The 17,289-nt window shown below is 42.8% G+C and overlaps 1 protein-coding gene across 1 annotated transcript in view; it reads left to right on the top strand.

The window, feature by feature from the left end:
• Positions 1 to 17,289, top strand: part of vwa8 (von Willebrand factor A domain containing 8) — a 284,869-nt gene that overhangs the window by 73,947 nt on the left and 193,633 nt on the right. Inside the window, exons 14-15 of the mRNA XM_062533722.1 lie at positions 11,307 to 11,420; positions 13,395 to 13,563. Coding sequence (XP_062389706.1) covers positions 11,307 to 11,420; positions 13,395 to 13,563 — 283 coding nt within the window. The remainder of the gene's footprint in view (positions 1 to 11,306; positions 11,421 to 13,394; positions 13,564 to 17,289) is intronic.

The following is a 17,289-nucleotide window of genomic DNA, read 5'->3' as shown; positions in this document are numbered from 1 at the left end:
TTAATTGAAGCCAACTGCCTATGGCAAGCTTTTTTGTAGGCGAACTTCAGAGGTCTATCGCACTGCACTGCTGTGACATCACAGAGGATGCTGATTAAGCTGATTTGCACCTGTGTCAAGAGCCAGCTGCTCAAGGCCCTATCAAGTTTAATTGACGGCCAGTTAAATTGAACCTGCATTAGAACTCTCTCATCAGCTCAGCTCTCTCTGTCAAACCATTCACTCATCCACACACGCACACCTGACTGCAGCACTTCATATATACCACATTTCTCCATGCACTCCACAACACTCTCACCTTAACCTAACTCCCCCACTTCACTGCATCATAGAAAGCCACACTCCTTACAGACAACATCCACTCACACACACCCACACCCACACACGCACACTCACTCACACTCAGAGGTGGAAAAGTCAAGCTTCAGAGAGTAAAAGTCCAATCACGTATTGGTTTTATCTGTGCACTTAACACAGGTGATCTCACCAATTAGCTGCTCTACCTGGCTAAAGAGTTGTACTAATTAGAATCAGCTGCTTTTCCACCTCTGCACACACTGCCCCATACCAGCATCTTATTAAGCCACATACAACCCCCCCCCCCCCCCCCCCCCAATCTACTCTGTCTCAAGCTTAAAGCATACAATCGGACGTTTGTTTCACATTTTTATCTTTAATGTATGTCTTGCTTTTGCATGCACTGGTATTTTCCTCGAAATTACGTTTTCTAGTTATTATTACTCTTTGCTCATCTATGCTTTTATCTGCTATTACGGTTTGGTTTTTGTTTATGCAAAGCACATTGAATGACCTCTGTGTATTGTCAAGGACCGCTTGGCTCACAGCAGACCCGACATAAATGGGGAGACCACACCGTAGGGTTCAATGTATAAATGATATTTATTTACATAAGAAAAGTCAGTATATGTTATTTAATCAAAGTGTAATGTGATATGTTGTCTAGGGGTAACAATTAATATAACTAAACAAAAGCTAAACGGAAGAGTGCTTGAGTTCCCCCAAAGGGCTATTCGGTCGGAGACAGCTTCCCCCATGTTCTCCCCAACGGACCACACCACCGAATGGCAAGCACAGCAGAGAGCCGCAGCAAGCAGAGCAGAGCAGCAGCGACAGAGCGGACATGGAGACCCTGGCCTTATAGTCCAGCCCATTAAGTCCTAGGCGCCACCCATGCAATCAGCACCCTGCAGGACAAAGAGATAGGCAACACGTAGAATAAAGGGGCGGAGCCCCAACAAGTCAGTTGTAACAGTCCTAAGACACAGGGTCTTAACACTAGAAGCGCCGGTCATTTGACCGCTGACGCGTATTACTAGAAGCGCCGTGTAGGTTTGACCTAGATATACCTAGAACTGCCGGGATGCGGTCATTTGACCGCAGTGATTACAAAAAAAAAAAATCTTTTCACTCGATTAAATTCCAGGACCCAACGTTCACGACTTTTCCTAAATACGCGTGTTTTGTCACCCAGAATTTTTACATGATCAAAAGCACACCGGTACAAGCTAGTTTAGAGCTATTTTGCGCTCACTTATGTGACAACACTATGTTGTCTCGCGTTCGGCCATGTTTGTCCAGGCTGCTATTCTCTTTTCTCACAGCAGATGTCGCAAGGGTTTCCTGTCAGTCGGGCATGAGAATAATATTTGACCATAATACATATAGTTTATATATGTGCAATATGTATTATATATGTGATTTATTTTAATAACTATTTTTCATTTACATGGCATAGTCTATGGAGGCGATTTACAGTGGCAAATTGCGAGTTTGTTTTGAAAACGTTGCGACGTTGTTCTATTAGGTAGGCCTACATGTGTAAAAAATATTTTCGCCGTAGCCTATTTATGTACGTAGGGCGCGTATGCCTACGTACATTCATAGTTGTATATCTTATCTTCTATTTGTAGGCTATCTTTTAAAGCTCAGACTAATGTATAAGCATTTTCTTACATATTTGCTGGACTGACTGAGTTACGTGACGTCAAACACCTATGATGGTGTATGTAAAATGTCAAGTTGCGCAGCGTTAACACCCCTGGCTGCAACGCCGGAGTTCACAACTCGGCGGGAGCGAAATATAGTAGTTCATATTGACTGAATTCACAGACTGTTTTTCAACGTCGACGAACAATTATTTTTTGTTAATGGTTTTTAATAACAAACTACCTGAAATAAACAGATGAATCACAATACTGTTTACCATTAACAAATAATAATTTCGCCAGCCAATCATTTTCTAATCCAAATTGAGCCGCCATCTGACAAACTTTGGCTAAGCCAGTTAGACTTTTTGCATCTAAAAATAATTATATCATAGAGACACACGCGAAAAATAAACGATAGCCTATAAACGATTCCCACTGGATAGCCTACACCATCAGTATTGTGCTTGTTGCTACGATAGGCTACACAGGACTCAGCTGCATGTTCTGTAGACATGAAGTGGCAACTAAAGCCATTATCAGCCATGAAAACTTTGGCGGCTGCAGCAGCATTTAGGTTTTGGCTGTTTTGGCATAGCCTATTGGAAACCGATCATTCCCCTCCCCCATACACGTCTAACCAGTTCACGGGGGGGGGGGGGGGGGGGGGCGTTTTGCTACGTGTGTTTTGTTTATTAAACTGCATATGTAAAGCTTGATATTATTGGGAGGAATTATTAACCTTATTATTAGCCTTCCAAAGCACTCTTCCCTCGGAAAACATCGCAGAAACCCGCTACTTCTCTCTCCCACGACTCCAAAACAAAACTGTTATCTGTCACAGCAATAGGCAAGTCAATTTTGAATCACAATGGTCAACGTTTCAGCACTTTTTTGGATCGTTCTGACGGTAGGATAGCCTACATTTATGACTAGGTGCAACGACTTGATTATTTTCAGCCGATAACTGAATGTTATAGCCTATTCGTAGATTAACTGCACTCAAACTACCGTGTGTGACATTGATTTAATCATCTTTATAACAATCTCCAAAATATTAAATACTAATATTCATATTTATTAAAAACGAAATAGGCCTATATAAAAAAAATACTACGAAAAAGTTGAAAGTCAAGTTTGCTTAAGGTTTGTTCAAGAACTCTTCCGGAGTTACCTCAAACAACACAAATAAATGAACAGATAGCCTACCTCAAACGTGCTGTATGTCATAATGAAACAACCACAGACTATCAACACGGTTTGACACGAATGAGACATGGCTTAGTGCAAACTGAATCTATGACCAAACGATTTGATTCGTGCACGAAGCGCCATCTAGCTATCATTATGTGTAAGTGACGGCGTCCCAGTCTAAGGACTCAGCGGTCATTTGACCGCCTCACCGCGCTTTAAGTAGTTCACACCAGCACGGCGCTTCTAGTAGGTCGTCAAAGCGGTCAAATGACCGGGGCGCGGCGCTTCTAGGTATAAGTGGGTCAGAACGGCCCGGCGCTTCTAGTGTTAACAGTACCCCCCCCTTCAAAACAGAGGCCCACCTAAGTGAGACTCTGCACTAGTCAATAACACACATATATTTAAACAAACAAAAAACAATTTCAAGGCATAACATCAATCCTTATTTCACCATAATGTATAACCCAACACCCCACTACACAACCTTAGTCTAGATGTCACACCAACCACCACCAAGTGCAATTCCCATTTTCTCTCAATCTCATTTCCCCCATACCCCCCACCAAACCTCCACTTCCTGTTCCACCAGCAATCCTGGTACCTTGGAAAGCACTTTAAGATGAACAGCAGAAAAGGTAACAGGAGGGACAGAAGTCATGAGACAGGAATTATTCAAGTAGTAAGGTTGCATTGGGAAAACATGGGGTTGTGTAATGTGTGCAGGTATGTTAGAGGGTTATGGTCTAAAACACCCATGGCCGTACACCCACTCCTACATACACATAAAAATTTTCTAAGGCCCACACGACAAAACCGCCGAGGCGTTGGGGCATCACCAACATCCATGTCGCGTTCCATGATTTTACGTCTGTCAAGGCAAACACGACAAAAACGCCGACGCATTGGCGGGGCATCACCAACATCCATGTTAACCAATATCTCAGAATTGTTAGGCCTTGGCTGCAGCCCTGAGTCAACAGTGCCACCCCAGTCAACCTCATTCTCTTTCTGAGCAGCTACCTCCTCCCCTCTGGAAAAAGAAGCTGTCAATTCAGGAAAATTCAAATCCACACGATCTTTATCCAATGCTGAATTCTGATCCCCTCCTTGATCATGACTCATTGCACGAGTCACTGGACAGGAGGTAACAACCTCTGGAAATTCAAGAGAACACAGGTCAGACTTTAAAGATAGAACAGATTCCCCGTTAACTACAGGTGGTGGCGGCATCTCCGGCCACACTCGCCCCCCTGCCAGATTATTCCCCAAAATCACGTCAACTCCCTCTACAGGCAATGACGGACTAACAGCCAAAACAACCTCTGCCTTCACAAGCTCTGACTCCAAGGCTATCTGATGCAGCGGAAGCAAGATTGTCTTCATCCCAAAACCTCGGATAAGGACAGAAGACCCGGTGTCGGATTTAGCAGAAAAAGGCCAGATGGATTTCAATATAAAGGATTCTGACGCTCCAGTGTCGCGCAAAACACGCACCGGCACTCTCTCAGTGCAACAGAACCTTTCGTGATGAACGGGTTGTGGACCTCACCAACACCTCTACAAGCAGGTGGTTGTTCTGAAAGCATCCCCTCTCTAGCTGTGTCAGCACTCTCACTTACTGAACACAACACACCTGAAGTGACATTGGATCGTCCACACAGCCGCTTCTCATAACGCCCAACCCTTGTAGCACAACCAACACCCTTTGGTGGCCACTTACCACGTCGCTTGTCCCGTAAAACAGGGCATTCATTTTTCCAGTGACCCTTCTGCAAACAATAATTACACATATCCTCGGACTCAATTTCCCTCATCTCAGGATCATGTTTGGATGTACTAAAACGACGGGGCCGAAACGCTTCCTCATTATGGACACCGAAACTTTGCTTGTGGACCAAAACATATTTATCAGCGAGCTCGGCTGCCTGAGCCGCTGTTTTAACATCATTTTCATTGATATAAGTGACAATACGTTCTGGTAAAATGTTTTTGAACTGTTCTAATAAAACCTATTCACATAACCCTGCAAAAGTCTCTACTCCTTCAGCTGTACGCCAGCGATTAAACATCGCAGCCAACTCACAAACCACTTCCAAATGCGTTTGTTTATCGTTCTTATGCCAAGTTCTAAATCGTTGTCTGTATGCTTCAGGGACTAATTCATATGCTTTAAGGATAGCTTGTTTTACTACAGCATAATCGGTAACACTTTACTTGACGGGTTCGTTCATAACACATTCATAACAGTTGTCATGAACTGCACATGAAGCATTCATGACTGTTTCATGAAACATGACTCAACATTCATACCAACCCTTTCATGAATGTGGAAGACAAAATTTAAAAAATATGTCAAAATAAAAGTCCAACAATCGCAAAGCAGCATTGCTGTCTTTTTTGTTTTAGCCAACCTGATCATGTCACATCTTAGTCAATGGGGAAGTGCAGTGTCCAGGATAATTTAGTTTTCTGTTTGTCTGTTTGTTTATTTTATGATAGTAACCTCTGAAGAATTTCAGCATTAATTGTCTACACCAATGACTGTATATAGATGTATAAAACAGAAATGTCCAACCATTCAGAGGTCCACAGATGGTCCGTCACTTCCCAGTATGATGAATACTTCACAACTCGTATAGTAAAGTGACATTTGAAGTAGACTTAATAAAATATTCATGAGATGTTTACAAACGCTGGAGAGGATTCATATACCCTGTATATGGAATAGTAGATTGCTGGACTTTTATTTTGACAAGTTTTCGTCGTTTTGTCTTCCACATTCATGAAAGTGTTGGTATGAATGTTGAGTCATATTTCATGAATCAGTCATGAATGCTTCATGTGCAGTTCATAACAGCTGTTATGAATGTGTTATGAATGAACCCGTCAAGTAAAGTGTTACCGCATAATCTTTCCGCTGAAAGTCATCCAACACAACGTAGGCCTCCTGGCCCCTGCAAGAAATGACACTCTGTAAAAGCAATATGCGCTCCAAATCTCCCCAGCCGTGATCGTCTGCCAGTACGTCAAACAGATAAAAGAAAAGGTCGGGCTCGCGTTCATTAAACTTGGGTAGAGGTTTAGCCATACGGGATGCCCTGTCTTGATGTGAAGAGGGAGAGCCAGGTATTTTCCCCTCCGCAAGCATTTTTAGACGCCTGTTCCTCCTGACGCATTTTATCATACTCTAATTCCCTATCCTTTTCTCGTTCGCTAGCCAATAATTTGTCCCGTTCAAATTGCAATTCCAACAATTTAATCTGCTGGTCAAATGTTAACACTGGCGTGAGTTGAGGCGTTGAAGTCTTCGCCACGGGCTCCAATGGATTAACTGATATTACCTCTCTTTCGCTCAGCTCGTCCATAACTAAACGAAACAATGCGTCCTTCTTAACGCGTTTAGGAATACGTGACTCAAATCCGTAATGCTCCGCTACTTTAACTAGTTGAGCTTTCGTTAAAGTTTTTAAACTATCTGCCGTAGGGGCGGCCAAAAACACACTTGTTTCCATTCAAGTACATTACAACCAAATGATTTGCTAAACGAATCCAATACCAATGTTACGCCAAACAATACAAAACCAATCCATAAAACTCTCGCTCAAGTTTATCATTAACTCACAAACACACGTCTTGACTAAAGTGGTTCCCGACACAATGAAGGACTAAAGATTTAGACTGGAGCACCCCACATCTAGTTCCCCCCGCAAAACAAAAGGCCTATTCCCAAACTCTAACTCTTCACGTGTCTTCGTGATTGAGCTGAATTCAGTCCCCCCTCATTCAACACACAAAAACAACAAATAAGCAGGAAAGAAACGAAAAGTTTTGGCGGTCTTACCTAAGGCAGAGTGTTCTCGTTGCTCCAAAGAAATCCAATTTGCTTTTATATCTCTTCGTTGCAGCAGAAACCACCGATTTACCGAACCAACAAGACGTGCACTTAAAAAGTTTGTTTCAACTAACACACAAATGATCCCCGATGGGACTCCCATGCGCATCATTTCTCAACCAACCAATCACTACGGGGGTTCCCCAAATTAAACATCAGCTGGCCTATTACGTTGCTGAATTTACCAAAAATAGCAGCAACCCTTTGTGCGTTCGCAGGCACAAGGCACAACCAATTTTAACGCAAAAACATAAATCTGCGCGGCAAAAATCACCGGACTAGTCTCCCACATGTCAAGGACCGCTTGGCTCACAGCAGACCCGACATAAATGTGGAGACCACACCGTAGCGTTCAATGTATAAATGATATTTATTTACATTAGAAAAGTCAGTATACCGTAAAACTTCAAACAATAGCCGAGTCCCAAATAGACGCATGTCTCTTTTAAACGCCCGGTGTGACTACAGATTTGGGGTTATAGGCCGGTCTCCAACAGAAGCCTGGTCTGTTTTTTTTTTGTTTCGAGTTGTATTTATTCTTCTTATACCCGTCAGATCGTCTGGTGGTGGTGATCATCGATGGTACAGATTGCCCACACTAAATTTATAGGCTAATTGACTGCGGAGGTGAAAGCCAGCTATAGAGTTCCAAATTCTTAACTTTTTTCGACATTGGCCTATGTCCTGCATTATTTAATTAATGCCATTTTGTTAAATTTGCGCACTAGACAACATATTCTATCAAGAACTTTCTTTTTAGTTTCGCTTTCTCTCGTTTCTCCACGTTTCTCCGCGTTTCTCTCAATACCATGGCGGAAAAGAAAAAGACTTGATTTAAATGACATTTAAGCTGACAGTTGTCAAATTTGCCTAACAAAATTCAGGAGAAGCAGCGGCAAAATATTTCTCGGTTGATCCAAAGAGGGTGCGTAAAGGCTGAGCTGTAACTGTCTCCAAAGAGGGAGAGCCCTGCGCATCTGGTCGGGAGCTGCGCAAGCAAGGCAGGCAAGTGGAGGAGAGCGACGAGGAGGAGGAATTCGCAAATCAACTTGTAGCCTAGTTGAGGATCACGGTGATAGCGATTAATAGGATCATATTTAATCACATGATTGCAGTTGTTTTACAGGGTAGCATTCCTTCTTTATTGTTGATGTATTATCAGGGGCAACAAGTTCACAGGCTCGATGGTAACTTGAATTGTTCAGCCCGCTGTCACATCGTTTCGTTATTTTAAGCTGCCAATAATTTAAGACATAGCCTCTTATAGTAGGCTAGTTCTAATATGATCTGATTTGTGAAACACATTCGAATTATAGGCTAAATAAAGTAGCCTACCCTACTATAATGTGGTAACCTCCTGTTGTCATGCTTTCTGTCTGCTTATGCTATTGGGTAGTTATTTCTAATCCTACAATAAACCTACACTCAACTAACACCACTAAATTAAACGCCTGTCTCATATACACGCCTGTCTCAAATACACGCCGGTGCATTTTGGCGATTTGGCAAAATAAAAGCCTGGGCTATTGTTTGGAGTTTTACGGTATGTTATTTAATCAAAGTATAATGCGATATGTTGTCTAGGGGTAACAATTAATATGACTAAACAAAAGCTAAACGGAAGACTTCTTGAGTTCCCCGCAAAGGGCTATTCGGTCGGAGACAGCTTCCCCCATGTTCTCCCCAACGGACCACACCACCGAATGGCAAGCACAGCAGAGAGCCGCAGGAAGCAGAGCAGAGCAGCAGAGACAGAGCGGACATGGAGACCCTGGCCTTATAGTCCAGCCCATTAAGTCCTAGGCGCCACCCATGCACTCAGCACCCTGCAGGACAAAGAGATAGGCAACACGTAGAATAAAGGGGCGGAGCCCCAACAAGTCAGTTGTAACAGTCCTAAGACACAGGGTCTTAACAGTATGAAATGCGCTATATAAATAAACTTGACTTGATTTGACTTGACTTGACTTGAAAAAAGTAATCTGATTACAGTAACACGTTACTTCTAACGCGTTACTGCCCATCACTGCTCTTTAGTATGGTAGCTGACGGCCAACAACCTGCAATTTGCACACATTGCACACTACTTTCCTTTCCTTCCTTGCCACGATTTTTGAGTCGTGCGACTATTTTGGGGATCGGGCCAAATTTTGGCTCAGTCGTGCGTCTCGCATTGTGTAGTATACATGGGGTAACGAGAAGCGATTACCACCTCATGACCACCTCCCGATCGATCGGATGAAAATCAAACTTGTTTGAAATCCTGGTCGCCCCTTGTGAGGCTACGAGCCGATTTACCTCAACCTGGGGCTTGATTTACCTGACTTGGGCTTGATTTTGGGCGTGAAGTTACGAGTTGCACGCAGCGTCTACACATACACAGAGAGCATTTTGAACCTATAGCCCTTTTCAGACAGGTTTTGCGCACATTTTGCGATATTTGCTTACTGCATTTCTGACGGTAGCGGACATTCAGACATTAAGCATATATGCACAATGTATACGGCCACCTGTTGTTCACATCTAATGTAGAATTTCCGTCAATTGGGCTTTAGTTCGCTGGGCAGATGACACCTAATAAATGCGGCCGCACGATGTCATCAATAAATGACAGCTGTGCATGCGAGTGTAGTTTTCACACCGGGAGTAGCCTTGCTGCATTACTGTAGGTTACGAAGGTAACTATGGATCTGTGAGATCGAGGGATGACCGTCACCATCCCTTTTTAGACTGTAGTGACGGTCAGAGTGAGGTCGAAACAGATCTGCAGCGTGTTAGAGAGATGTAGGCTACTGTTCAGTGATATCGGGTACTTTAGATACACGTAATACTTCCCTTGATCATCACTGACAAGTGCAGATTTTTTCCGCGATTGTTGTTCATCATGTTGCCGCCACAATAGCATCTGTGGCGGCAACATTACGGAAACATGACTAGGTCGGCAGCAGGAAAAGTTCTGATAGTAGATATGCGGACATATGTATTCAGACAGCACAACGGAAAAAAAACTACCTTAGAATGTCCGTAAACATTGCGTAAATCCACGTCTGTCTGAAAGGGGCTTATGTCTCTGCGTCGACTCTACGCTGTAATTGTAGGCTTCTCTAACATGACCACCCCAGAAATGCAACAGGGGTTCAGGGAGGGGATGCTAACTTTTTTGGAATGCTTCTTTAGGGCTTATTTTCGCTTCTTATTTCTCATCACGTGACCTGGCAACCCTGAAAGCAAGTAGACAACACAGAACCGCATGGCAGCACAGCGGATAAAGTTCCGAATAGAAGAGTCCGACGAGTTGTGTATGGACGTACAGTGTGAGCAGTCAGATCGCATCCGACCTTCGGATCGTGTAGTGTGAGAACAGGGATCGTGAGCTGCCCCTGCAAATTCACTCGTACAGTATGAGCAGCAGCTGAATACCGCGATTTTAAAAATCGTTCAGTGTATGCCCAGCTTTACTGAAGTACTTGAACTGCGCTATTCTTAATCCTATGCTGGCACCTACAGATTGCAAAAGGCAACAACACAAGTAATTGTGAACACAAGGCTATTCATAATGTATGACACTATGACTGCATATGAAGAGATAAAATTCAACCCTTTTTGTTAATTCCAAGATAGTGAAGCCTTGTGTTCATGCAATTATGTATGTTGTTGCCTTTTGCAACCAGTAGTTTGCAGTATAGTTTTAAGAATAGTGCCGTTCAACTACTCCAGTAAGAGGAAACAAAACTGAGAAGAAGAAAAGGAAAGTAGCGTGCAATGTGTGAAAGTGATATGTAAGTGCAATTCATGAAACAAATGAAAACAGCCTTCCAACATACATCGGCCACCATACTTTAGCAGTGTATTACAATGAAATTAAAAGGAATTCTCAGGGAGTAATTCTGTGAATAAGTTAATACTTGGTTTAAATTTAGATTTAGAACATTTCAGGTAGGGCTTATGTACGATAATCCATCTAAATAGTGAGGTGAAATATCCTACTGTAGTCAGTCATTTGGAATTTAGTTGTTTTTTATGTGACACAATAACTTGTTTAATAAACTATGATTCGTACACTGGTGTGGTCAATACACAGTTTTTTTTTAATTGCATAACACCCTGTAATGCGGTTTATTGACAGTCTGACTTAAAAACTCCCATATTTTAAAATCGAAATGTTAACAGGTGTGCATGATGACAGATATGGTAATGTAAGGACATGTGGACTGTCAAAAAGCAATCTCCTCCTTTTCTCGACCCTTTACACTCCCACTCCCACCACTGCCTAGGCTGCTTCATGATCGAGAGTTGGCGCTGTACGATGGCACCCGTTTGCTCAGGTGGGACAGGTACCAGGCTGTGAAGCAGGAGCTGCAACTGTCTGATGAAGAACTCCAAAAGAGGTTTACCATTAACAATTCCTAGCCTAAGCAACTGCGCTCACACAACTCTGTGTAGCTGCCTTCATTGAAGTACAGTTATATATGAATTCCAAAATATGTGATATAGAAACATATGACTATCATTTTCTGTGTGTGTGGAGGGTCGATCAGAATCTTTGATGGCCACTGATGTGAATGATCACACAATATTCAATATTAGGTTACTAATGATTAAATCACCAAATACACTAAAATTGTTTTTTAAAAAGCATCGAAAAAGTCAAAATCAAAATCACAACTTTTTTGAAAAGTTGGCAGCTCTGCACAAATGTGCAACCATTTGGAACTCTGGCTTTTACTTCCACAGTCAAAGTAACTGAAATTGTTTTTGGAAAAGGTAGGCCTACATTGCTGCACATAGGACAACACATTGTTTTGGCTATTTCGGTCCATTATGCGTTGGCATTGTCGATCACAATAGGTTTATCTGTAGCCCTGGGCAGTGGGCACCAACTTTTTTTGATGAATTGATAAACATTTAAAAAGTGGTGGGGACAAAATTGTTCGTCATAAAAAGTGGTGGAGACATGTAGGCTACCCAGTCCCCGGCGGAAATGATACTGCTGTTTCCGAAAGCCGAAAAAGGTAGGCTCACTGTTGCAGACGCACACTCAACATAGCCTATTCAAAAGATTGCTATTGCTAATGATGTGTGAAACTGCTCTTGGGGTGGTGGGGGATTTTTTAATTCGTGTTCTAAGGCACAGAGGTCAGCTCACAGAGGGGGGATGGTACAGTTGAGCTGACCCCACACTACAAGAGAATCGCAACGATTTTAGTCCCGATATGCCCCCTCCCACAATCTGGGGTGGCGTTACCATGGTAGCTTGGACGGGGCCGACAATCAGACCCGATCTGGCTTTCTCGCCAAGTGTTCTGAGATAGAATTCTACACGTTCCAAAAGTGCCCGATCGTAAAATTGGGGTTATCAAACATGTTTGATATTTCAGTCGGGACATAGAACGTCGTCACTGCCGTTCTATTTCACTGATGTCTACACTGAACTTCAGACAAAGTGGTCTACTGTGCGGAGTAGCTGGCGCATGGGACAGTTTTGCACCTAGCTCTGTAAAGCGCGTTTTCTCTTTCTTTAATAATTCAAAATAAAATACGTCTTTGTTGTTTGTTTTGGTTGCGGAACTCGCTCATGCTTCCGAGCGCCTCCTTTCATTAGCCTAGGTGTTCACTGCTTTCAGGAGGTTATGAGCAAATCTTGTTTAATAATCTGCTCAAACGAGGGTTATGGAAATAAATTGGCAGGCCACTGAGCATTAGCACATCTACATCTTCATACATCTTGTCTCAGTTTTATGTTTTTTTTCCGCCCATTTACTGTGATCAGATTTTGATGTTTTGCCTTAACGTTAGCAGCGGTTCCCAAACTTTTTCTGTATGTTTCCTTGAGCTCAATGAGCATCAAACAGGCTAATAAGCCTACTGGAAAAAGTACCATGCCAATCTCTTGCTATGGTATGTGATGATGTGGGGCTATTTTAATTCCAACGGCCAAGGGAACTTTATCAGGATGCATAATATCCTTGATCCATCAAATAGCTGGCCTTTAAAAATAAAAATCTGCCTGCCCCTATGTTAACCCTATGTGTTAAATTCCCATAGGGTTACATAGGGGGTCAAATACTTCCTTCCCCCTAGCATTTAAGGAAGAACATTTATTTATTTACGATACATTCTTCAATCACAAAGAAAATTGGTGTCCTTAGCGGTTTGATTTCTACTCATTTTTTGAATTAAGGCATTAAGATCAATTGTCAAATGATGATTTTATATTCCTCTTTTTAGTCAACTTTAGCATGGTATCAAATACATGTTCTCCCCACTGTATATATATATATTGTCTATCTTTTTTGTTCCTTTAACCATTCCAATCATAGAAAAGTGCTATAAAAACATGAGGTGGTTGTTCTTTTATATAGGTCTGTCTTCCCTGTGCATCCATCTTTCCGTGTGGTGGCCTTGGCTGAGCCCCCAGTGGCAGGCAGCAGTACGAAGCAGTGGCTGGGCCCTGAGATCCTTACAATGTTCCTCTTCCACACAGTCAGCCAGTTAGGAAAAGCTGAGGAGACTGCTATCATCCAGGCCATGGTGAGAGTCAAGACACACCTCTCCATCCATACAATCATATAGACATATTCTTCCAATAGCGTGTTCTGTTTTCACATGTAATCTAGAAGACCCATGTAAGTACAAATATATCAAGGATTCAAGAGTCTTTATTTAGAATCAGTTCTCTGGCGACTCTATGTCACCGAGTCGTCACAAATTAGGAATGAAACGCCCCAACACCTGCTGCCCTGATTACCTGTGATGTCTGCAGCAGAGCCATAGAGAGAGATAGTTGATGTTGCCGCCACACGATCAAAAGTTCCAAAAAACCTGTGCTGAATGGCTGAATCGCAGGAGGGTGGGATGTACTTCTGGATGCTGGAAGGTGTAATCAATTAACTCAATGACTACTGACCAAGAGATTGGCTGTAAATAGTTCCAAAAGTGCCATAACGAGGAAATAGCCTGGAAAAAGCGCTGCCATTTTTTCCTATGGAGGTCTATGGGAGTATCGCCACTCTGTTTTGGTTACATGCTGCCACTCAGACATGCCACCACTACGACATGCTTCCATTTAGACATGCCTCTATTTTGACATGCTGCTATTTAGACATGCTGCCAATCCGACACATTTTAGTACCCCCATTCTTATTTTTTCCAAGTCCTTAAGCCACACCCTAGGCCAGAGCCCTGTCTCTGACTATCGATAGCAATAACACACAAGCCCACCAAATCTGGTTCATTTTCGTGGAGAAGCAATTCCACATGTAGCTGCCAAATTACATCCAATCCATAACCTTTTTTGTGCCTATAACACCAACTTCCTGTTTCTTAATAAAACGCCATAATTCAAACCTTCGCCATTTCAATATACTTCAAAAATTCAAAAATCTGGTCGCAATTCCTCTCAGGCAACCCCTCAAGATCATTTTAGTGCTTATATGACATGATTTCGATAAACTGTCAAGGAGAAGTGTTCAAAATATGTGACGTGCAAAAATCATAATCATAATCATAACTCAAATTCTTTTAAGATTCACTATATAGTTTAAATGTAAAACTTGTTCAGATTCATACAACACACATGTCCATCAAATTTGGTTCATTTCTGTGAATGTATGTATCAACCATAGCAGACAACGCGCTAGGTGACGCTATAGAGTCCCTGAGCCACACCCTAGGCCAGAGGTCTGTCTCTCAGTAGAGGCATCAATTCCACAGGTAGCTGCCAAATTTCAAGAGTTTTAGAGAATGCCAAGTTGGTGATAAAGGGCAAAACATGTCCGGTAAGAGGAAAATACTATAATAAGAATAAATATAGCCGCAAGCGGCGATGGCGGGCCCGAGCACCTGCGGTGCGGGCCCATGACATTTGCGGAATCTAACAAAGCAACACGTACTTGTTGGTGGGCATGTGCATGAGCAACACACATGCCCACCAAATTTGGTTAATTTTCATCAATGTATGTGTCAACCACAACAGACAACAAGCTAGGTGACGTTATAGAGTCCCAAAGCCACACCCAAGGCCAGAGCTCTGTCTTTGACTAGCGGCAGCAATAACACACAAGCCCACCAAATTTGGTTCATTTTTGTGAATGTTTGTGTCAACCACAACAAACAACGCTCTAGGTGGCGCTATAGAGTTCCTAAGCCACACCCTAGGCCGTAGCTCTGTCTCTGACTAGCAATAGGAATAACACACAAACCCATCAAATTTGGTTAATTTTCGTGAATGTATGTGTCAACCACAACAGACAATGCGCTAGGTGGCGCTATAGAGTCCCTAAACCACACCCAAGGCCAAAGCTCTGTCTTTGACTACCGATAGCAATAACACAGAAGCCCACCAAATTTGGTTCAATTTCGTGAATTTATGTGTCAACCACAACAGACAACGCACTAGGTGGCGCTATAGAGTCCCTACGCCACACCCTAGGCCAAAGCTCTGTCTCTGACTAGCCATAGCAATAACACACAAGTCCACCAAATTTGGTTCATTTTCGTGAATGTTTGTGTCAACCACAACAGATAACGTGCTGCTAGGTGGCGCTATAGAGTCCCAAAGCCACACCTTAGGCCAGAGCTCTGTCTCTGACTAGCAGAAGCAATTCCACATGTAGCTGCCAAATTACATCCAATTCATAACCTTTTCTCTGCCTATAACACCAACTTCCTGTTTCTTAATAAAACGCCATAATTCAAACCTTCGCCATTTCAATATACTTCAAAAATTCAAAAATCTGGTCGCCATTCCTCTCGGGCAACCCCTCAAGATCATATTAGTGCTTATAGGACATGATTTCGATAAACCGTCTAGGAGAAGTGTTTCAAAATACGTGATGTGCAAAAATCATAATCATAATCATAACTCAAATTCTTATAAGATTCACTATGTAGTTTAAATGTAAAACTTGTTCAGATTCATACAACACACATGTCCACCAAATTTGGTTCATTTCCGTGAATGTATGTGTCAACCACAAAAGAGAGCGCGCTAGGTGGCGCTATAGAGTCCCTGAGCCACACCCTAGGCCAAAGCTCTGTCTCTGAGTTTCGATTGCAATTCTACAAATGGCTGCCAAATTAAAAGAGTTTTAGAGCATGCCAAGTTGGTGAAAAAAAAAAAAAACCGGTAAGACGGAAAAAAGTATAATAATAATAATAATCTGAGCAAAAACAATAGGGCCTTGCACCTACGGTGCGGCCGCTGCTACAGCGGCCGCACCTCGGTGCTCGAGCCCTAATAATAATCTGAGCAAAAACAATAGGGCCTTGCACCTACGGTGCAGCCACTTCAGTGGCCGCACCTCGGTGCTCGGGCCCTAATCATGAATTTAAATCAAAGTATATCATATTTACAGTCTATATTGCTCTGCGTTCACCCACGCAGCCACTGCTCTCACTTAAATTACTCCGGGACCAGGCATCGCACAGACATGACACGCATATCAAATGAAAGAGGAGAAACAGAGCTTCCCATTGATGCCAAACACATCGATCCTTTTGTGTTATAAAAACAGACGAAGTGACAAACAAATAAGAATGTCATATCTTCGGCTACCGCTACTTTAGTTTGATTTACTCGTGAAACCGTGGTCAACAAGATATGGCTTGCATGTCAGATAAAAGAGGAGAGCTAGAGCTATCCACAGATACCAAACACAACCTTCTAGGCCATAACACAGACGAAGTGACAGCAAAATAATAACTTAATTTAGCTCCACTTAGTCCGCAAATAATGAGACACAGAAGAATGGACTTATATCTATGAAAACGGCTGGCTTTGGGCGGTTTTATTTATTCATTTTCCGGGGACGTAGTCAATGCGGGAGGTGTTTTTTTTTTTTTTAAAGATTATTTTTTGGGCTTTTTATGCCTTTATTTGGACAGGACAGTAGAGAGAATGACAGGAAGTGAGTGGGAGAGAGTCGGGGTGGGATCTGGAAAGGACCACGGGGCGGGAATCGAACCCGGGTCGCCAGCGTACGGTGCAGGTGCCCCAGCCAGTTGCGCCACTGCCGGGGCAATGCGGGAGGTGTTGTAGGCTACTGTCAACGCCGCGCCTAAAGCACTGGGGGGAAACCCTATATGTCATGCAGTCATCCTAAGTTAGATACCACTGCATGTCAGTTTTTATATGTTTCCCCACAGTTTATTGGGGGACACAATCCCCTATAGGTCCAGGGCTAAAAGTAGTTTTTATTCTTACCAGTAGGCCTAGTCTACTTCTGAATAGGTTGAACTGCGTGCGTAGTGCGACGA

This window comes from Sardina pilchardus, chromosome 4, assembly GCF_963854185.1.
Source record: "Sardina pilchardus chromosome 4, fSarPil1.1, whole genome shotgun sequence".
Classification (NCBI taxonomy): Eukaryota; Metazoa; Chordata; class Actinopteri; order Clupeiformes; family Clupeidae; genus Sardina; species Sardina pilchardus.
The sequence above is the reverse complement of the archived record's forward strand: the minus strand, read 5'-3'. Positions and strand labels throughout refer to the sequence as shown.